Source organism: Ostrinia furnacalis, unplaced genomic scaffold, assembly GCF_004193835.3.
Source record: "Ostrinia furnacalis isolate ACB-3 unplaced genomic scaffold, ASM419383v2 OfSCF7521, whole genome shotgun sequence".
In the NCBI taxonomy this organism is placed as follows: domain Eukaryota; kingdom Metazoa; phylum Arthropoda; class Insecta; order Lepidoptera; family Crambidae; genus Ostrinia; species Ostrinia furnacalis.
In genome coordinates this window covers 828-23,328 of record NW_021137760.1, presented here as the reverse complement: position 1 = coordinate 23,328, position 22,501 = coordinate 828, and the positions used below count along the sequence as shown (strand labels likewise).

Here is a 22,501-nt window from a genome sequence, read left to right as displayed (position 1 = left end):
ACACCGTATAGCATAGCGACTTCGGATACCGTATAGACCGGACTCCTATAGCGTGTGACATCGACCGCACCGTGTTTACCGTTTATAGCGTCACACCGCACATAGTATAGAAGCCACGAGGTACGAAGACGTGGCAACGATCCACCACCGATTATAGTATAGTAGTGCAGCGATTGGAGACACCGTCAGCGGAGCTTCAACAGTCTACAGTCCACCGCTCTCCGTTTCACCGCATCCGTACAGCCCACTCCGCTCATCCACTCCAGTCACAGTTATCTGGCTCCGACAGTTCCGTACAGTTTTTATAGCCGGATAATAAACAGTCCTGCACAGTAAGGTTTAATCAAGTTTACCTCAAGTTAATTTTATTAAGTTTATATGTTTGTTTCAGTTGAATAAAAGCTTCATCACCAGTTACTTGCACGTCCATGGAAAGCTTATCACTAAAATTGGGTAAGTTGAATAATACATTAATTACATACATCACTTAATATTCCATTATAAAAATAATCTTTCGAACTCTGAGATTGAGAATTACCATGGTCCTGTGGTTAGACAGGCGTACTGTATCAATACTAAGCGACTTATATTTCTCAATTTAGTTAAATTACTTACAGTCTTTTAACCGGATGTTCCTATAAGACAAAAATATTCCGTGTTTCCGTTCCAAGGTAAACGATATCAACAATTTTACATTGTTTCTTTGCCCTAGCATGGAGACGTTCCACGAATGCGCATCGGCTATGCTGCGACAGTTCCGCGCGCTTTTGAACCGTCAGCCGCTGCCCACGCCTGCTGCGAGGCTGCTGCAACTGACAGCTCTCAACATGTTCGCCGTAGAAACTACGGCCGCCTCGCTCAAAGGTAACCCCAGATATCTTACATCTCCTGATAAAATGCAGCGAGTCTTATAGAGGAGAGTGCAGAATAGTTCCACACACAGCTAAATCGACTGAAAAATGTTTGACCACAGCCACCACGCTCAAAGTTAGACCACATATCCTTTATAGCACCTGTTGTGATACAGCCACCTCGCTCGATATAGACTGGAAAATGAGACTAGGTCCGTAAATGGGTAATTGAGAATCAAGCCTCAATTGCACCATCTAAACTTTAACCGTAACTATAACCGGTGTTTTTGTATGGAATTTGTCAGGCTTTTGACGTTTGTTATAGTTATAGTAAGATGGTGGAACGTATGCCTACTACTTGTGTAGCCAATTCACGATGATACAAGGAAATGGAGACTACGGCCGTGTAACCGTTGCTCCATAGATTATACATAATATGCTGAATGCAGTTACTCTTGTTATGTTCCAAGTGAAGAGCGCAGAATGGAGATCACTTCATTTTGAACAGTATGCCGCGATCCTACTGATCCTCTAAAACGTGTCTATTGGTCAAACCAATTCTAGGCCACCTAATATCTTATGTATAATGTTGCTTGTCCTGAGTAAATAATAAAAGCAACAATAATAATTAACTGTTTATTCATAAACTTCTTCGATACTATTTATATTACCCATATAGAATTTCCATTCAATCCATTTTATTAAGATTTTGCTTGATAGTGTCGATTTATTTATTTTATCGATACGCTTACGAGTTACAATGTAACAGTGCATGCGTGCAAAGAACATGTATTAGTTGTGTCAACAAGCAGCTACTTAAACGGGAGCCCAGTCGACCAGTCGACAATCAGTCTGTCAAACGGAATGATTGATTATACACTTTATAGTTGGACGCACAGAGCTAGGCGGTAGACAGTTTTAATAGATAGTGTAAAATTAATCTATTATTATGCCAGGTTTCTTTAGATGGTTGGCTTCCTCGTAAATTCCTAACATAACATACTTAATTGTTTACGCATTTATATTGTTCGTTATTTCTCCCTTTAATAGCTCCAATAATTCTAATTGCGCCTTAATATGAGCTCTACACAGGAACAGCCAAGTGATTGGACTTGGTTAACCAACCTTGGTTTATTTTAAATGAGTATAATTTCCTTTAAAAGTTTCAACATTTTAGAGATCTTGCCAGTTAACACTTAAACACATACTTAACGTATAATAGTTCTTCTGAATTAGCCGAATGTCAAGATACAAAAAGCTCTTATTCTTTTGCACACCGAAATTATTTAAGAGAAATGTTACAGCTGCGGGATTTGTATTGGACTTGATGGAGGCGTTCCCATTTATGAATAACTCGCTGAACTGAATACCGCCTTTAATAATAACTACAATAGATCATTTTAAGCCACATGGATTTTACGAACGTTTGCATATTTAAAACCGTTAGTACCATATTTATTACTTATTTTTTAGCTACGTGTACCTAAGTTTATTTTCGTTTAGAACAATATCAAATAAATTCATATAAAAAACTTAAGTATTGTAAACCGCAATAAAATGTAATTAAAACTTGTTCCTTTATGACAGCTGCATAAAACAAAAACAAAGCTGCTCAGCCTCTGCTCACCTCAACGCCTAAATCAGGCGTAGCTTGTATTAAACGTGCTTTTGCTTATTTCACTGCACATTATTTCATTCCCACGATGTCGAAACACACATAACTAATACATAATCTGTATTACCAAATATAAGATAATAATGCATCTATTTATTGCCAAGCTAACCAACTGATTCTCTAACTCTCTACACGTACCTATAATTGAATCATGTAATTTTTGCATTAATATAATAGGATACCAAACTAGTGCTTATTATTATAATAGAAAAATAATAAGCGGCATTTCGGCTTAAAATAAACTTTATGTACTTTATTATATGATCATAAAATATTAATGTTAAGTGTTACGGTTATTATGAGTGGGGACCAGTTTGTGTTCTACATGATACGCGACACATTATCTTTATATTCTATTTTTTAAACACGATTTATTGCACGTTGCGTTTCATCGACGACTCCGCGCTGAGGGAGTAAGATAAAACCGTTTTGTAATTGAATTGTAATAACCCCAACGTATTCGATTTACGAAATTAATATATAACGTGGGCTTGTAAATGCGGCTATTTCCTGCGGCTCCGTCCGGGCGCAGTAAAGGTTTGTAATTACAAATTACAAGTTATCGGAGGTTGATGCACTGCGCTCCCGTCGCGGCCGCCTGCGCCCGCGCACCGCACAAATGCACACATTTGACGGCGACAGGTTCAACAAACTGACTTGGCGACGGCACTGTGACGGCCGCTCTTTTACGCCATTACTTGTAATGATGTTTTGAATTATTATAGAAAAATTATGGTGGACGACCACCTTAATTACGCCGTTCGGCAAGGCGATGCCCTTTGGCGGAGCGTGTTGTTCGGGAAGTTCCAGGAAAGATTCTGCGATAAGTATTTTTCGGTTGTGTAAAAGTACAGGAGAAGATTTTTTGAAGTAACGACAGGTACTTTAAATATCTTGAGATTGACATTTCAATATTCTGCTTTAAAATAAATACCTAATTGTTTTTATTCAATAAATTTTGTTATTATCGTCATTGTCATGCTCATGGATAAATAGATAGGTGTACATGTATTATGTTGAATATGCCAGCGTAGTAGCTTTGTCAGTGCAATCCGTGCTGTATATTTTTAGCCCACTCTATTTATACCCGACCGGCTTAGCAGGACTTACGTGTCGGTCATCATCCACCGAAGGTGACCGTGGATCCCCATCGCTATTCACTTAGCATCATCCCCGCCACGCCTTGCGTATGTTGCTTAATACTCTCAAGTCTAATGTAAAGCACCATTTGAATAACAAATGAGGGTAAAAAATTCTTAGTAACTACACGTGACGAATCGTATCCAATGCATGCAAAAAAATAATTGTCAGTTCATCAACAGTTTTTCTTTCAAACTTTGAAGGGAATACACTTTTCACTATCAAAAGTTAACATTGTGAATACATGCTCGATTATACAGTATAGTTTACATAATCATGTGAAGCCGAGTAATTAATAATTCAGGAGGATGTGTTGCGGCCATCGTACTTATTGTTTGTTGATTATTGCCACCACTCTTGGTGAGAAATCTGGCATCACGCGATCTGTGCAAATATTTAACAGCCAAACACTGCTACCGGTAAAGCTATAAGATTTTTATACCTCAATAATATTTATATTAATGTATGACGCACCGGGTTCAATTGCTGTGATTACAGATCAAGTGTCTGTACATAATACAACATGATATCGTAAACGAATGTAATGGGGACCTGACGCAACGTGGCGTGTCTTTTTCAATATTTTTGGCAATACAAATGCTTGAACGCCACTCAGCTAAAAATGCCATATAATTTTCTATAGCTAATAGAATAGCGGAGGGTCGTGAGTTCGGTTTCTGCTTGGGAGTTGATTGTTATAAACGCAATATCATAAAACGTCCCCACAACCTGACTAACCAATTTAACTACGTAATCTATTGGATATATCTGTAGTGCGTATAAGCAGCCTCGGATCTACGATTTTTCTAACCGGGGCAAAATTTTATTGTGGCGCCTAGCGTTTGCGACGTCTAAAAAAGGTGTGCTTAGTGAAACATTTTTCACCTAAATCTGTGTCTTTGTTTATGTATTAAACTATTTGCTGAACCCTCTAATGTTTGGCAGCAACGGTTGTGAGTAACAATGGCGAGCGCACAGCGTGGCTAGAGTACTCACTGGGAGTGTCGCTGCTGGAGCGCTACTGCCCCCTGTTATACAATGTTTCTGTGTATTAAACTATTTGCTGAAGCGTATATTATTTGGCATCAGATGGGGGCAACAACGGCGAGCGCACAGCGTGGCTGGAATGCTCACTGGGGGTGTCGCTGCTGATGTTCGGCGCGCTGCTGGAGCGCTGCTGTGCGCTGCTACCGGAGCCTCCGCACACGCAGCAACACGCCGACGCGTTACTGCTCTTGCCTGCGATAAAGGTATTACAGCAATAAAGATCATGGAAAGGTAGGGGTATAGGTAGTAAGCTCAATAAGCGAGCGTGTGTTATCGTGATTGGGGTTACCAACTGTCCTGAATTTTCCGGACATAATCGTAATATTTTTTTTTCCGCCTATGTACGGACGTGTAATTTGACTGAACTTTTTGGCTTCTATCTATGCCTTTTATTAACCTGCCGTTTATTTTAAAACAAAAAAATCTTTTAACAAAAATGTCGAGAATATCAAAAAGTGATATTGTCAGTTCAAAAAGTCCAAATGAAACTTTAATCATGATTAGCTCATTTTAATCTACACTCGCGAGCAAAAGTATGGAATCACTTACATGAAGTTGTTTCCACGCGATCTTGTGTACTAACGAATTTGTTAGGAACAAAAAAAGTGGCACCATTTTAAAGATTAAACTTTTATCTTTGAATTGATACCAAATTCATTCAAATCACACCAGTATTTAAAAAGATATCCCGGCTGATGTGGAGAAGTAACGAAAAAGATATGTATGAACTGTTTGATACGTCGCGAGTTGCGGCCTATTTACCCCCTATAAAAGCACGCGTTTTTAGATTTTTGCTTTCACACGTTGATTCATACACATCTCCGCTTCTTTTGACACTTTACCTGGGATTCTACACCTTCAGAAGCAGCACAAATCGTTGCACTATTGCAAGAAAGGCTCAGCCAGCGGGCTGTCGCACGTCAGCGCCACATAAGCCAGTCCTGGGTTTCGAAAGTTTTAAGACGCTTTCGGGAGACTGGTGGCTTTATCCCGAGACTAAGTTCTGAACAGCGCCGGCGCACATCGCAGAGGTAAGACCGTTTTTTCATGTCAACCTCTCTATGAAATCGTTATTTGACTGGAATCGACGTCCAGTAAGAGCTCAGAAATGTTCGTAGGATAGCTGTTAGCGAGTAGACAGTTTGTCTAAGACATAAGCAATAGAATTTAACTCCAAAAAGGCCTGCCACAGGCTCGAAACTGACGGCAGGTCACCGATAAGCACGCTTTCAATTTGCTCGTACACATCTCGATGTTAAGTCGAGCAAGCCACCCCCATAAGCCACTGTTTCAGCGAACCAGCACTGCACAAATCGCTCCTCAGGCCGCCTATAAACCCGACCTCTTCGACTGCTGCCCTGCAAACACAGTTTGCATTCATCGGAGAACAGAACTCGCCTCCATTACTCGCCTTCCAATCGAGATGTGTACGAGCAAATTGAAAGCGTGCTTATCGGTGACCTGCCGTCAGTTTCGAGCCTGTGGCAGGCCTTTTTGGAGTTAAATTCTATTGCTTATGTCTTAGACAAACTGTCTACTCGCTAACAGCTATCCTACGAACATTTCTGAGCTCTTACTGGACGTCGATTCCAGTCAAATGACGATTTCATAGAGAGGTTGACATGAAAAAACGGTCTTCCCTCTGCGATGTGCACCGGCGCTGTTCAGAACTTGGTCTCGGGATAAAGCCACTAGTCTCCCGAAAGCGTCTTGAAACTTTCGAAACCCAGGACTGGCTTATGTGGCGCTGACGTGCGACAGCCCGCTGGCTGAGCCTTTCTTGCAATAGTGCAACGATTTGTGCTGCTTCTGAAGGTGTAGAATCCCAGGTAAAGTGTCAAAAGAAGCGGAGATGTGTATGAATCAACGTGTGAAAGCAAAAATCTAAAAACGCGTGCTTTTATAGGGGGTAAATAGGCCGCAACTCGCGACGTATCAAACAGTTCATACATGTCTTTTTCGTTACTTCTTCACATCAGCCGGGATATCTTTTTAAATACTGGTGTGATTTAAATGAATTTGGTATCAGTTCAAAGATAAAAGTTTAATCTTCAAAATGGTGCCACTTTTTTTGTTCCTAACAAATTCGTTAGTACACAAGTTCGCGTGGAAACAACTTCATGTAAGTGATTCCATAGTTTTGCTCGCGAGTGTAGCTTAATGTTAAATGAAGATATCGAACCTCGATCATGCTTGCCAGCTATTCTATTACGAAATCTGAAAATCTGAAGTTTGAATTTCCTCTACAATTGTATTTAATAAAAATGTTTATTCCAGGTGTGGTCCGACTGGATGTTATGCCACAGTAGTATATGGAATCCACCACCAACTTTCGACAATTTCGAGATGGAGTAAGTATGCGGTTTTTATCGGAACGCGCGTTATTATGTCGTTTGGAGCGTGTACCTGTACGTGTTTTTATTTTCAGAAGCGACAACGACCCTTGGGATTGGCTTGCAAAGCTCATGAACATCCTTGAAGCTCTAGATGACAAGTCAATAGAACTTGAAAACGAACCAAAAGAAGGTTAGTCCATATTTCTACACTAATATTATAAAGAGGAAAACTTTGTTTGTTTGGTTGTAATGAATAGGCTCAAAAACTACTGGACCGTTTTTAAAAATTCTTTCACCATTCGAAAGCTACATTATCCACGAGTAACATAGGTTAAATTTTATTTTGGAAAAAAATAGGGTTCCGTAAAATATGTAGATAATGTAGTCCACGCGCGCGAAGCCGCGGGCGGAAAGCTAGTATTTTATAAATGTAACAAACAAACCAGTATTCGAGCCGATATTATTAAACAGTGTTAACAGCAGGAATCTGTGTTGTGTTCATTTGTATATCAAGTTACAATTTTATGGGAAGACCTCGCAAAAAATCACCGAGGTGGCCAGTAAAGACTCGATCATTATTAACACTTTCGATTTATGAATACTAATGTTTAATTAATTAATTTGAGAGGTACACCAATAAATAACACGATACAATTTATCCCTTCTAACATTTCGGTACCAAAAGCTTTGTGATGTAGTGTTGTCTTAGAAAAAACCGTTGTCTCTTAATAAATAAATAATTAGGTAACTGTAGCAGATGCCCATGGAATTCGTAAATTATCACGTTTCGCAGTGATCTCGCCCGCCCGTTATGCGACCTTGAAGGCCGCGCGGTTTGATTCCGACGCTAAATATCCCATCATTTAAAGTCGTCTCACTGCTTTTTGCTCAACGCCCATCCAAACCTGGCGGGGATCTAATTTCACATCTACACAATGATAATACATATGATAGACTTTACTACACACGATCGTTGATTGATTCATTTGTATGCAATGTTAAAATGTATGTTTTATTATATGTGAGAATTATATTTTTTAAATCGACTCATTAATATGATCACATTTCATATCTGTTGCAATATTTTCATTTAATGAAAAATGGTGATTGGAAGAATAAAAATAACAGATATTAGCAGTAAAAAGATAAGGATTGCATCAGATAAATTGTGGTTTTTCAACTGAATCCGATGAGCCTGACTCATTATTTGCGTTGCAAACGATGATCAGGAATTCCACTCCTGACATTGGCATAGGTATTTTACATCGGGTCTGATTCATTGCACCTCCATGGGCCCATTACTGGGAACCGATGTAGTAAAGTACTAACATTTTCATATTGTTGTTTAGCGTTATCCTCGATTATGATTCTTACTTCTCGTAAATCATACCAAAAAAAAATCTGTGCGTTATGTGCACGATTTCGCCAAGAAGTTGGATTCTCGCGCAGCCTTCATCGAAAACATGACATTACCTAATAAAAGCTCTTTTTCCAACATTATGCTTTATTATATAACATAAAATATGTTTATTTATTAGCTAGTTTGTATCTAACAAGCTTTTAAATTCTCTTTGTGTAGGATACGTATCTGTACGACTACCCGAAGACGCTTCGTTGGGCGGTTTCACGCCGCTGATGTATATGGAGGCGGCGACGGCGTGGGTGCGCGCCGACCCGAACGCCTCGCACCACGCCGCCGAGCACGCGCTAAGGACCAGCAAGCTGCTGTTCTTCGGCACTGAGTGAGTCAGGTTCAGATCCGTAGGGCTTTTAGGAACACTGGATGGAAGAAGACGTAATGTTTAGCTGACAACATAGCCGTCTTTGTCGCACCACGCCACGAGCACGCGCTAAGGACCAGCAAGCTGCTGTTCTTCGGCACTGAGTGATTCAGGTTCAGATCCGTAGGGCTTTTAAGAACACTGAGGAAGGACGCAAGATTGTGTAGCCCCTCGCTGGTGATAGAACATAATGTCACTTTTAGTCGCACTACGCTGCCGAGCACGCACTAAGGACCAACAAGCTGCTGTTCTTCGGCGCTGAGTGAATCAGGTTCAGATCCGTAGGGCTTTTAGGACCACTGGATGGAAGAAGACGTGATGTATAGCCGTTTTTGTCGCACCACGCCCCGAGCACGCGCTAAGGACCAGCAAGCTGCTGTTCTTCGGCACTGAGTGAGTCAGGTTCAGATCCGTAGGGCTTTTACGAACACTGAGGAAAGACGCAAGACTGGGCAGGCCCTCCCTGGTGATGAAGCATGTCAGTTTTTGTCGCACTACGCTGCCGAGCACGCACTAAGGACCAACAAGCTGCTGTTCTTCGGCACTGAGTGAGTCAGGTTCAGATCCGTAGGGCTTTTAGGACCACTGGATGGAAGAAGACGTGATGTATAGCCGTCTTTGTCGCACCACGCCCCGAGCACGCGCTAAGGACCAGCAAGCTGCTGTTCTTCGGCACTGAGTGAGTCAGGTTCAGATCCGTAGGGCTTTTACGAACACTGAGGAAAGACGCAAGACTGGGCAGGCCCTCCCTGGTGATGAAGCATGTCAGTTTTTGTCGCACTACGCTGCCGAGCACGCACTAAGGACCAACAAGCTGCTGTTCTTCGGCACTGAGTGAGTCAGGTTTAGATCCGTAGGGCTTTTAGGACCACTGGATGGAAGAAGACGTGATGTATAGCCGTCTTTGTCGCACCACGCGCCGAGCTCGCGCTAAGGACCAGCAAGCTGCTGTTCTTCGGCACTGAGTGAGTCAGGTTTAGATCCGTAGGGATTTTACGAACACTGAGGAAAGACGCAAGACTGGGCGGGCCCTCCCTGGTGATGAAGCTTGTCAGTTTTTGTCGCACTACGCTGCCGAGCACGCACTAAGGACCAACAAGCTGCTGTTCTTCGGCACTGAGTGAGTCAGGTTCAGATCCGTAGGGCTTTTAGGAACACTGCGGAAGGACGCAAGATTGTGTAGCCCCTCGCTGGTGATAGAACATAATGTCACTTTTTGTCGCACTACACTGCCGAGCACGCACTAAGGACCAACAAGCTGCTGTTCTTCGGCACTGAGTGAGTCAGGTTCAGATCCGTAGGGCTTTTAGGACCACTGAATGGAAGAAGACGTAATGTATAGCCGTCTTTGTCGCACCAGGCCCCGAGCACGCGCTAAGGACCAGCAAGCTGCTGTTCTTCGGCACTGAGTGAGTCAGGTTTAGATCCGTAGGGCTTTTAGGAACACTGAGAAAGGACGCAAGATTGTGTAGCCCCTCGCTGGTGATAGAACATAATATCACTTTTGTCGCACTACGCTGCCAAGCACGCACTAAGGACCAGCAAGTTGCTGTTCTTCGGCACTGAGTGAGTCAGGTTTAGATCCGTAGGGCTTTTAGGACCACTGGATGGAAGAAGACGTAATGTACAGCCGTCTTTGTCGCACCACGCCCCGAGCACGCGCTAAGGACCAGCAAGCTGCTGTTCTTCGGCACTGAGTGAGTCAGGTTCAGATTCGTAGGGATTTTAGGACCACTGGAAGAAGACCGTAGGCATTTTAGGACGCCATGTTTAACTAGCTGTCGCTACCAGTATAGCCGTCTTTGTCGCGCCCCGCTGCATAGTGCCCGCGATTGACAAGCAAGTCCTGTTCTTCTGAATTTATGAGCCAGGTTCAGATCATTAGCCAGGAAGATGCAACACCGGCAGGATATGATTCAAGATCAGGTGTTAGTGGTACCTTTTAAGGTAGTGGATTGGCTGGGTCCTGGATCTGATTTATAGCCAGCAGGTCTAATTATGCCTTATGATGACGCGCTGAGAACCAGCACTTGGCTGTTCTTTGTGACTAAGTGAGTCGGGATCGGAGGATGACGCAACGCTACCTGCAGTGGTAACTTTATTTCTTGTTTGAAATTGATGTATTACTAGATGTACCGTGAGTGTTCTCGTCTCGACACCGTAGGTATGCCAGGTATTACACACTCGTTAAAACTTTTAATTGGCGACAAAAAGACTCGAACACTGCTTCACAACGATACAGTATTTTGTATTAATTAATTATATTTGATTTTAATAAATATAATAATACCTTTATAGACTAATAACCGTAATAGTATGTGAGAATATAATAATAGTCTTCAAAGCGCCGTGTCCCGTTGTTCCACCCAGTTAACAGAAATCTATTAAGACATGTGTGAATGAGCGTAACATTCACATAGAGGGAGAGCATGTTGGTTAAACACAGCACGTTACTCAGTCGTGCGACATGAGACCGTTGCGCGTCCACGCTGATACATAACTGTCGCTTGCAAATCTTACCCCGCGTACACACACAGCGAGCCAATGAATATTTGATCCTACCTTTATTAGGCTGTACACGTCTGCCCGGTGTGTACTCACCATTAAATACTGCTGCAGTCAGTTAACTCGTTGAATACTATAAATTAAGCTTACTAAGTACTTTTGTTGCTGCCCGACTGCATTATGTGCTAACTTAGCCTGTACGTTTATCCATTTAAACGAAAGTAAATTCTTGAATGATGATATGCCGACCAGTAATGATCGTATCTAATTATTTTCTCATCCTCCCAACCCATTAATAATGAATTGTGTTTCATAAAAACTTATTAAATACCTGTAATCTGTATGTATTTATTTTCATAATGGGAAGGTTGTGCGTGTACTTGAATATTGTTTTGCAAAAAGATAGCTCTAGCTATTAATTTTCTTGCGAATAAAGCTATTTATGAATAAATGTATATTTAGAATGGTATTAAGAGTGAGGTGGGTGTGGTCTTTTTTATGTTTGCACTTATCACAACTCGATTATACCTAGAGGACATTAGCATCATTCATCATGAGCGTCGTCTATGACGCAAATATGAAATACGCAGAAAAGTTTTCTGTGGTATTTGCACATTTACCACCATAACGCAAATTTATCAGGTAACATGATACACATTTGGATTTTACACTTAAAAAGTGTGTGTTATCACCGCCCGTTTTTACCATCAAACCAGGAAACACATAACAGGAATTTTGTCTAAAAGGGTCACTTAAAAATTAGAGATTGATGGTGAAAACGGGCATTAGTGTGCCCCACCCACACTTTCAATGTCAAATTTTTGTAAGTAAATAAACAATTGGTTTTTCAATCATGGTGGAGCGTCAATTTTGACGAAAGGTTGTTGCAACAAAAGTATCACATTCTCATAGATATAAATCACCCTGTACACATAACAAAGACGTTACACTACCGGCAATATCGGAGCGGTGTAAATCACGTGCAATGGGTCAGCGATTGTATGGTATGGTTTGGGCGCAGGTACCTGGTGGGCGTGGAGCCGGCCGTGCTGCGGCTGGAGTACCCCGCGGGCGCCGCGCCGCGCTACGTGAGCGCCGTGCAGCGCGCGCAGCCGCTACACCCCCCGCTGCAGCACTTGGTATGATGCTTTAAGTTTTTTACCGATATGACATCCCGCAAACTACAAACTTTTATGCTGGATTTCTATATTCAATTCTAATCCAAATCCGTCAACGGCAGTTGACTGTCAAATTTCAATATGTTTTTTAGTCAAAATATCTGCGTTTTTCGATGTTTTTACATTTTCATAGCTAAATATACATATATGTTTTACTCAAAGGTCTGACTGACTGACATAGTGATCTATCAACGCACAGCCCAAATCATTGGACGGATCGGGCTGAATTTTAGCATGTAGGTAGATGTTATGACGTAGGCATCCGCTAAGAAAGGATTTTACGAAACTCCATCCCTAAGGGGGTAAAAACTCTGTGCAGATTCTGCCATACAGAAGAAGAAACGGCCATGCATGTTCTTTGCTCAAGCGGCCCGCTTATGAGCAAAAGAAGTATCCATCTCGGGCGACACATCATGCACCCGGATGAGATAGCAGATATCACGCTCCAAAGGATCTGGAAATTTTTAGACTCAACGGGACTAAGCAGTGAACTTTAAAGACAAGGGCTGCCACAATAGATCAAACCTGGTCGAGCTGGCGCAAATGAAGGCCCAAAAACCAATAATAAAGGGGGTAAAACGGGATCCACGCGTACGAAGTCGCGGGCGGCCGCTAGTTGTTTATAACAATATTAAAGCGTAAACGCATAGAAAATTGTGGATAAATTGTGGATATTCAATCTAAAACTGAATTAAAATTGACAGTTGAAATCCCGAATTCCCGATTTGGCCAAGGATTGAATATGGGAAACGGTCGTTATTAGTTGGCCGATAGTTGGATCGGTTTCGAATTTGTATGATACCAAATCAGTGTAATAATATGTGCGCACTGATTAACATTGCAGCTCCACCTAACTATCGGCCAACTGAAAGTCGGTAGTCTGCGGCTAGGTTAAGACCAAATGAGTTCGCACTCATTTGTTATTTTTTCTTTTCATTATGACTTGGCTTACGGATAGCCAGTGTCAAGTTAATTAACTTTTAAGTTTGCTTATTTCAATGTAATTAACAATTTTAAATTCAAATTCTTTGTTACTATTAACCCCATTTCGGAACACGTACTATTACTTATCATACCGTCATTTCGTGATAATATTTTGGCTGGTGCTGAAAAGAATTGGCGGAAGAAACTCAGTCACCTTTATCAATCTCTTAATCTTTAAAAAATCAAGACCATGTTCTTAATGTTTTCTTTTATAACTATACTATCCACATTTCAGGCTAACTAAACAGACTTGGCTCACCATCATTATTAATTAACACGCGATAAAATTACTTTGTAAAGGTACATAGCCCCAAGTCCTTAGTAAATAACATAACCTGATTGTAATCTGACACTCATAATTGGCCGGTACTCAAATATATGATTATTATGACTAAAATAACCTCACAAGTTCACTACTTTGACAACAATAATCTGGTTACGTATAAATAGTTCATGTAATGAACACAGTTTACGTACTCGATAATCATGTTGTTAGAGTGATGCTACGAAAGTGTAGTAGCGTGTTGTCACCGACGCTTACTCATAAATAAAGGCAGAAAAATGATTTGTAACTAAAATTAACCACTCTAATCGGTTCTAGGTGCAACTTGTGTTTAAACTAGTCAGACTAGTACAGCGCCCTGCGGCGGTTCACTCTCGTCACTTTAGCATTAAAATAGATCCTATGTGTTAATCCTGGCTTTTGAACCGTTTCTATGTTAATTTTAATCTTACGTGAATCGTTTGCAGATAAGCCTCTCTTTTAGCAGTTTCTAGTAATTGATATGCAAATAAACGTATGTTTAAGTATTTATAAGGAATAATGCTAGGCTTAATTTATTTTCTATGTTATGGTCACAGGAATGTTGGCGATTTTTTTACAATAGTCAATAATATTGCGTTTATGGCTCATCAATCTGAATAGATAATATATTCTATACATGCACCAATACAATGAACCTTCTTGCTATAATTTTCTATGTAGGAAGTGAACTATTTATTTTTTTGTTTATTAAATGCGGAATACCCATTATCACCCATGTGTGCCGAGTATTACCAGCACCTGGCTAATAGGGCAAATAATACTCGTTTGTCTATTTCCCTAAATGCCTGATTTCCTCTTCCACATAACGAGTTTATGCATGAATAAGGTATCATGGGAGCTCATCTTTATGCTAAGCTATATCGGTTGTTAACAACACATGAAAATCGTTGCACTATCGCACTAAGATTTTATGGCACATATTTCTCCTTCCTATTTTATATACTAATTACGGCGTGAGTGCCTCGCTCGCACTGAAATTATTTTCCGCCGTTAACGTTTTAAGTCTCCTACCGAGCTGAATCGTTTAATTGTATGTAAAGATGAACTTTACGTCGAGATTTATGCTGCTAGTATAAAGGCATAAAACGTAGTTACTTCGACTCTCATCGGGTTTAATGGAAGGTTTAATGCGATATGAACGTTTTGAATTTAATGCAAAATCAACAGAATTAGCTATGGCGTAGAATAAATTTATGCAACTGTCCGGTAATTACATAAGATTCGGTTTTATAAGCTTTAACATTAGATAAAGCGTTGTCGTGGTCGTGTCTTGTAATTTAAGAGGAATTTAACCCGTCGCTGCGCAGTGGCGAGCTTGACCCCAAGCCTCTTACACTTCTGAATTACACTTATACACGTGCGAGATATTTATTATTGCCTATTTCAACCTTTGAAACAACCAGAGATTTAATAAGTTAAACGGAATTGCTTTACATTTTATGATTTAGTTTATAACAGTCACTATGAACATGTGAATATTTTTTACACAGCTGAGTTAGCTTTAACCACATAACATGACGCTCACCGCGTTTTTCTTATCACCAAACATCGCTGCATACAACATCGACAAATGGCAGCCATGCATATAAAGTGAAAACACGCGTCGTGTTGCGAGTTTATCTGTAATGATGTAAACAATTTGTTGACAGCCAAGTCTCCTACCAATCTACTCGCAAGGAAAATCAGATTTTAAGTATCGAACGTATTTTTTACCTTGGTTATTATCCCAGTCGGAAGATTCAGAAGATGAAGAAAGTGTGAGCGGCACAGCAAGTGGGCCGACGAGCTTGGTGGAAGGGGTGGAGACGAGTCCCGAAGGCGCTGACGAGGCGACCAAGAAACTCCTGCGCCGCAAGGAACAGCTGGAGTCTAGGAAAGCTAATTTCGAACGCCGCAGAGAGCGAATGCAGGTTTGTACGCTTACAATATTTTTTTTACACACAGGACACCGCGGTCCTTTTTCATATCATAGCTCCAGGAATACCGTTATTACGGTTAAATATATTGTTATCAGAAACGTCACTCAAAATATTTTTAAAATATTTGCATGTCATCAATCATTAGAATGTGGACCATAGTATTATGTCTATGTTAAAGGAATTCGTAATCGGTCTATGTCAATACTCGAGTCGAGACTAGTCTAGCTTTAACCAAATAGGTATTACAGGTGTATTTTAGAACTTTAAAAATATAAAACAAAAGTCGCGTCAAATTCAAGCAGAATTAATCCATTGGTTTCGTTTTTAATATTTTGTTTCTATAATTTTATGATGCCTACCAACAAATAATAAAGTACACTCGCGAGCAAAACTATGGAATCACTTACATGAAGTTGTTTCCACGCGATCTTGTGTACTAACGAATTTGTTAGTAACAAAAAAAGTGCCACCATTTTAAAGATTAAACTTTTACATTACAATACAATTGAAAGCGTGCTTGTCGGTGACCTGCCGTCAGTTTCGAGCCTGTGGCAGGCCTTTTTGGAGTCAAATTCTATTGCTTATATCTTAGACGATCTGTCCACACGCTAACAGCTATCCTACGAACATTTCTGAGCTCTTGCTGGACGTCGATACCACTCAAATGATGATTTCATAGAGAGGTTGACATGAAAAAACGGTCATCCCTCTGCGATGTGCACCGGCGCTGTTCAGAACTTGGTCTCGGGATAAAGCCACCAGTCTCCCGAACGCGTCTTAAAACTTTCGAATCCCAGGACTGGCTTATGTGGAGCTGACATGCGACAGTCCGCTGGCTGAGCCCTTCTTGCAATAGTGCAAGGATTTGTGCTGCTTCTGAAGGTGTAGAATCCCAGGTAAAGTGTCAAAAGAAGCTGAGATGTGTATGGATCAACGTGTGAAAGCAAAAATCCGAAAACACGTGCTTTTATAGGGGTTAAATGGGCCGCAACTCGCGACGTATCAAACAGTTGATACATGTCTTTTTCCTTACTTCTTCACATCAGCCGCGATATCTTTTTAAATACTGGTGTGATTTAAATGAATTTGGTATCAATTTAAAGGTAAAAGTTTAATCTTTAAAATGGTGGCACTTTTTTTGTTACTAACAAATTCGTTAGTACATAAGATCGCGTGGAAACAACTTCATGTAAGTGATTCCATAGTTTTGCTCGCGAGTGTAGTTAAAGTTATTTATACGTCTGAGAAAATTCTCAGACTGCAGACAAATTACGCGCAATCAATGAAAATAAAAATAAAAATATAGAAGCTTCTTATGGCAGTCGGTATCAATTCTTCAATGCACGGCGTTTAATTTAAATGGTTCAATCATACAATTATTTTGCTTTTTTTAGACGTTAAGTTTTCATTTCATGCGCCGGTGCCCATTGGATTCAAAAGCTTCAATTATTTAATAAATCAAAAGCGTTTGTTATAATAAGCGTATTTGATTGAAGCGTCTGATAATATGGTGTTATTAATATCGCTCGCATTAGGCGCGCGTTGGACCGTCAAATGGTATTCATGTTTGCATTTCACACGCGCCGATTGCGAGACTGTACAAACGGATCGCACTTAAAGCTATTAAAAAGTTATTAAATATACGGAGCTTGCTCCTTACACCTTAATGTTTGAATTGCTTAGCAGATTTGTGGAATATCTTTCCATATCTTATATTTTTAATGTGTGAGTTTTGGTTCAATGGTCTTTAAAGTGGTTCACATGTATTAACGGGTTGTTACTTTTCATTTAAAAAAGCCATTACAGAAACTTGAGGATCCACTAACATAGTTTTTCACTACTGTAGTATAAAAAATATAATTATTATAAATATGGGAACTTGTAATAATTATAATTGTCTTATCATTAAGATTGCATGGTATTGACGTTGAAAGGGTGAGAATTGCATTAATGCCTCTGCCACACAGGTGATATAACTAGCGCGATGTGAAAACGGTGTGACATTTTCATACAAATTGAACGTATTGTAAGCTATGCGTGTATGTAGTAGGATGGTTCGGCTTGCAGCGAGGCCTGTCAAATTGTATTGTCAAGTCGACTGTGTACCAAAGGCATGAATGAGTCAGTATAGAAACATTAGTGCTTAATCGAGAGGAGCAGTAATGTCCCTGTACTAGTTTTTAAGTCCATATCTAGGCTGACTAGGCATAAAAAAAAACTTATCTATTTTAAGTTGCAGACTTGTTATCTTACGAGAATAATTCAAGTGTCTTATTAATATTATTATAGTTCTTGCAACTCACAAAGGCGAGTGAGCTTTACTTGTGTGTGTACGTGTACATGCACATAATAAGTGTAATGTCTATCAAAACTTTTGAAAAACGAACAGTAGCGAGCCATGCCAGAACATGTAAAGCTCACTCGCCTTCGTGAACTGCAACAACTATAGTCTGGTCTGTGAGCACGTAGAATTTTGTCTGGATGACCCCAAGTTACCCAACCTTATCGCTCGCGCGCGCGTAGTTATGTTGCTATCGCGCTCGCACAATTACTGCGGGTGCCAGTCGCACAGTCGCGACAGCAATATAATTACGCGCGAGCGATAAGGATGGGTAGCTAGGGGTCATTGGACAAAATTCTACGTGCTCACAGACCGGGCTTTAGACCAAAATTGATTATATGGGTTGTTTGTCCTTAGGAGATACTCCGCGGCGGCTGGGTGAGCGTGGAGGTGGAGATCCGGCCGCGCTGGCTGGTGCCGGACACCAACTGCTTCATCGACCACCTGCCGCTGCTGCAGGCCGTGGCCGCCGCGCCCGCGCAGCCCTACACCCTGGCGGTGCCTTTAGTGGGTGAGTTGTTGGTGTACCCAATATTTTGGCAAAATTGGGGTGTATTGATTTGAGTCACTCTTCTAAAGCTTAGATATCGTTTGTTTATTTTACAGTAAATAAATTGAACTGAACAAAACGAAAAAAAAAAAACGTTATTATATTTTGTATCTTTGACATTACGTCGTGACTGACATCATTGTGAATGGACATGACTGGCCGGAGGCTGCATTTTAGTACGAATTAAGCTTAATAGCAGTGCAGCTGTTTGGGTTATAAAATCTATCTACAAAGCTATAAATAAGCTCGACTGAATGCTACATACACTAATATAAAGTCTCCCTTATCAGTGATGACGGAGTTAGAAGGCCTGAAGAAGTGTTCCCGCGTCGGTGCACACGCACTGGCGGCGCTCACGTGGGTGCGCGAAGACGCCTCGGCCGCTGCGGTTCGGTTGGCCACCACGCGAGGCTCACTACTGGCTTCACGGGCGTTCACCGCCGAGCGAGACCAACCACGAGCGACCAATGACGATCGCGTGCTGGCCACTGCGCTCAGTCTACACGAGAATCTCGCCGCTGAAGCCGGTGAGTGTCTAAAGAAAAAAAGAAAAGTAGGTTTGGTATAGGGAGCTGCTCCGGCTGCCCACCACTAGAGGCTCACTACTGGCTTCGCGACAAATGACGATCGCTTGCTGGCCACTGCGCTCAGTCTGCATGAGAATTTCGCCGCTGACGCTAGTGACTGGTTCTGTGCTGTGGTGAACTAAAGCGCATCAGTGTTTGAAGGGAGCATACGCGTTAAAAGCATGCCTGCTGTAGTAGAGGCTGCAGCGAGTTATGTGGGACCCTTTGACGAATGTCAATCAACCCACGGGTGTTATTTGCTCACTTAAACTTCCACGTGATCCCTTGATTCGCCATTGGCATGAAGAATCATTGTTGAGTTCGTTGCCCCAGAGGGTTGGGTGACCCAAACCACACCATACAATAACAAGGACGCTTTCGACGCTTTCTTTAACCAACTCCTACGTTACAGACGCTCGGAACGAAGACAACGGAGAGACGAAATGCGTGCGCCGCGTGCGAGAAGTGGTGTTGCTGACGGACGACCGCAACTTGCGAGTGAAGGCATTAGCGGCCGACATGCCCGCGCGAGACCTGCCATCCTTTGTGCAGTGGGCCGGTGTCACTCACGCTACACCCCCGGTAAGCTAATAATTGAACACGGGACCATTCCCACCTCTCGTTCCCACCGCTGCAACTCCTGTGTAGCCAGGATCTACAGCTTGACCGCCAATTAAAACCAAACCGTTGAAGGTCAAGTTTGTCCCGGGGGAAAGTACTAAGTAAGTATAGATGACCCAAGCTGAACTGTCCCACCAAACTCAATGACAGGGGGGCGCTACCATCGTTCAACTATATGGTTTCCAACATGGCAAAAATCGGAACCAGCGATCCGGTATTGACGGTGGCGCCCCACTGTCAATGTCATCGATAGGACAGTCCAGTATTTTGGAACTATAGTAGTAATAACAAATGAACAGTCGACATCAAAATCTATAATTTTATTCCAAATTTAGTCCCATGTGGATTTGATCACGCACGCGGGAATGGCATGCGTTGTACTTGCAAATAACAATGTTATAAATGTGTATTTTTATACCGTTTGAGCAAATCCGCATGGCACGAAAGAGCCCTTGCACTTATTGCAATTACATGCCTCAGTATTTACTTTGAGCTGTCGTGTGCATCATTGGGTGACTTAGCTTGGACACAAAGGCGATTTATAATCAACCTAAACATTAAGACAAATTCCACTGCTCAGAGTTTTAAAGATGGATTTTTTGGTGATCCGTTACTGTGATTTTTATTACAGGCAGCGCCATCTCTTGATGGCACCGGAAACTATTTGGAATACTTTTCTTTTTTTATGCAGGAGCACTTATGAACTGAATTATTAATACTATATCAACGATTAATTATTTTCCCTTTGCGGCTAGAAATATTAAATAGAGAGAAAAACTTCCCTTAATATTCACTAAGCTGTGATTTGATTAAAGCCACCACTTTAGTGTCATTTTAAATTAATAACTGTTATTATCTCTATACAAACCAATACTCATTTACTTTCAATTTCAATGTATGTTATTTACAAAGTGTTATATTAGCGAGGCTATAAATAATGTACTGTGTTCAAAATGACACGTCTGTTTACGTTATTCGTCACGTAATGAGAAAACTATAATGATCATATTACCAATGTTACGTATTCGCGAAGCGTGACGTAGCGAATGGCACGTGTAAACTGTTTCGCTCCTACGCTGGATTACTCCGTAACGGGCCGTAGCAGCCGTGACGTCATATAATGACAGATTAAAAGCAAAAGTGGTAAATTGTTTATTGAGTGGACGGTGTTATACCATCGCTTCATTTAATTTCGAAGTACTCATTAGATTATTACAAATCTGGAACATACTTCTTCAAAACCTTTTTCGATAACGTCGATTGTAAGTAAAAATAAGTATTATCTATTGTTACAGAATAATCCACAGGCTCCGACAACCGATGAGAAAAATGGCGAACATAACTGACGCGCAAGCCGATAACTTACTAGATCATACTGTATAATGAACTTAATTGATAATGATAATGCGGGACTTAATTTTGTGGAAAGTGATAATTATAAGATCTACAAGCACGCCGCCAACAGTCAGTAGCTAGCTGTGACGCCCCGTGCGGCGCTCTGTAATAGAATAGGAATTGAATAGATTAAGTAAAATGAACACACTAATAGACGGTTTAAATGTTAATAATCTTTTGTTAAGAGCCTTAGGATTCCTCTTTCTAGGCTACATTTACTTTGTTATCTTTACTTTTTTCAATATATTTTCGAGGTATTAGATAAATCGTAAATTTAGTGTTGCTGAGCTATTATTTTATATTAACTTTTTTTTACAAGTTAAGTATATTTTTATTAATTTGTAGTTAGGTAATAGTAATAAAATATACTGTATTACCTATCTATAACGTCAAGTACAGCTTGCGTAGAATCTTTTTCACTTATAGATTATTGTCAATCGACTATTATTACTCGTACAGAATAAATCGACTGCACTTTAATAAGATTAAATCATCATTATCTAATGAAGTTATTTTTAATAAATTTTAGACGCAAATATGTCAAAGCAAATAATTTTATTAATGAATTTGCATGTGTGCAGCGAAGTGTCTTGTGCCATTCGCCCATCTTAAATTTATTTAGCGTGAATTATTGAATGCAATGTTTAGTGTAAGAATACATACTTCAATTAATTATATTCAATCATCAACTTTAGCATGACTTAGACTTCGTTCACCTAATATCTTTTATACATGCATTGGGAAACTACATCTCGTTGATCATCGTGTGCTATTAAAAACTATAGTTTATCATAACAATTACACTACGTGATTTTTTTATATAAAAGTTATACATTTAATGAAATAATATACATTTCACAGATTTGCGTTTGTATAGTTAAGATTAAAAAGTAGTTATATCAAACAGCAGAACCAATTTTACTTTTGGAAACTAATTTTAGTTTTGTATACATAATTACTTTACGATTAGCAGTGTGTTATTGCTTAAAATTACATGTATCGCGAGCATGACCAGAGTATTTCTGAATTTTAGTACAACAAACAATAATTAACAAGATAAAACTATAATGCTGAGTAAGTACAGAGTTATATAAATAAAAATTACATGTTATTCGACCTACTTGTGTTCTTCACACATCATCGTGTTTAAATTTCTAAAACAGGTTATTGTAGAAAAAAAGTGTGTTGTATAAAACAGAATATAATAAATATAGACTCCTATTATAATTATTAATAATTATAACGAGTTTTAATTTTAATTTTTGGAACGAATTTGATGCTGTTACT

At 40.3% G+C, this 22,501-nt stretch overlaps 1 protein-coding gene across 4 annotated transcripts in view; it reads left to right on the top strand.

The window, feature by feature from the left end:
• Smg6 (Smg6 nonsense mediated mRNA decay factor) overlaps positions 1-22,290 on the top strand; it is a 33,299-nt gene extending 11,009 nt beyond the window's left edge. For 3 of the 4 annotated variants that reach the window (XM_028321311.1, XM_028321312.1, XM_028321310.1), the window contains exons 13-24: positions 392-453; positions 713-864; positions 4,756-4,916; positions 6,991-7,064; positions 7,142-7,239; positions 8,629-8,791; positions 12,357-12,474; positions 15,553-15,732; positions 18,440-18,593; positions 18,923-19,159; positions 19,611-19,780; positions 21,115-22,290. In XM_028321311.1, the coding sequence (XP_028177112.1) occupies positions 392-453; positions 713-864; positions 4,756-4,916; positions 6,991-7,064; positions 7,142-7,239; positions 8,629-8,791; positions 12,357-12,474; positions 15,553-15,732; positions 18,440-18,593; positions 18,923-19,159; positions 19,611-19,780; positions 21,115-21,165 (1,620 nt within the window). In that variant the 3' untranslated portion in view covers positions 21,166-22,290. Of the gene's footprint in view, positions 1-391; positions 454-712; positions 865-4,755; positions 4,917-6,990; positions 7,065-7,141; positions 7,240-8,628; positions 8,792-9,193; positions 9,243-12,356; positions 12,475-15,552; positions 15,733-18,439; positions 18,594-18,922; positions 19,160-19,610; positions 19,781-21,114 lie in introns of those variants that run through there. The other variant, XM_028321313.1, reaches the window with a different exon arrangement.
• The last annotated feature ends 211 nt before the right edge of the window (positions 22,291-22,501 follow it).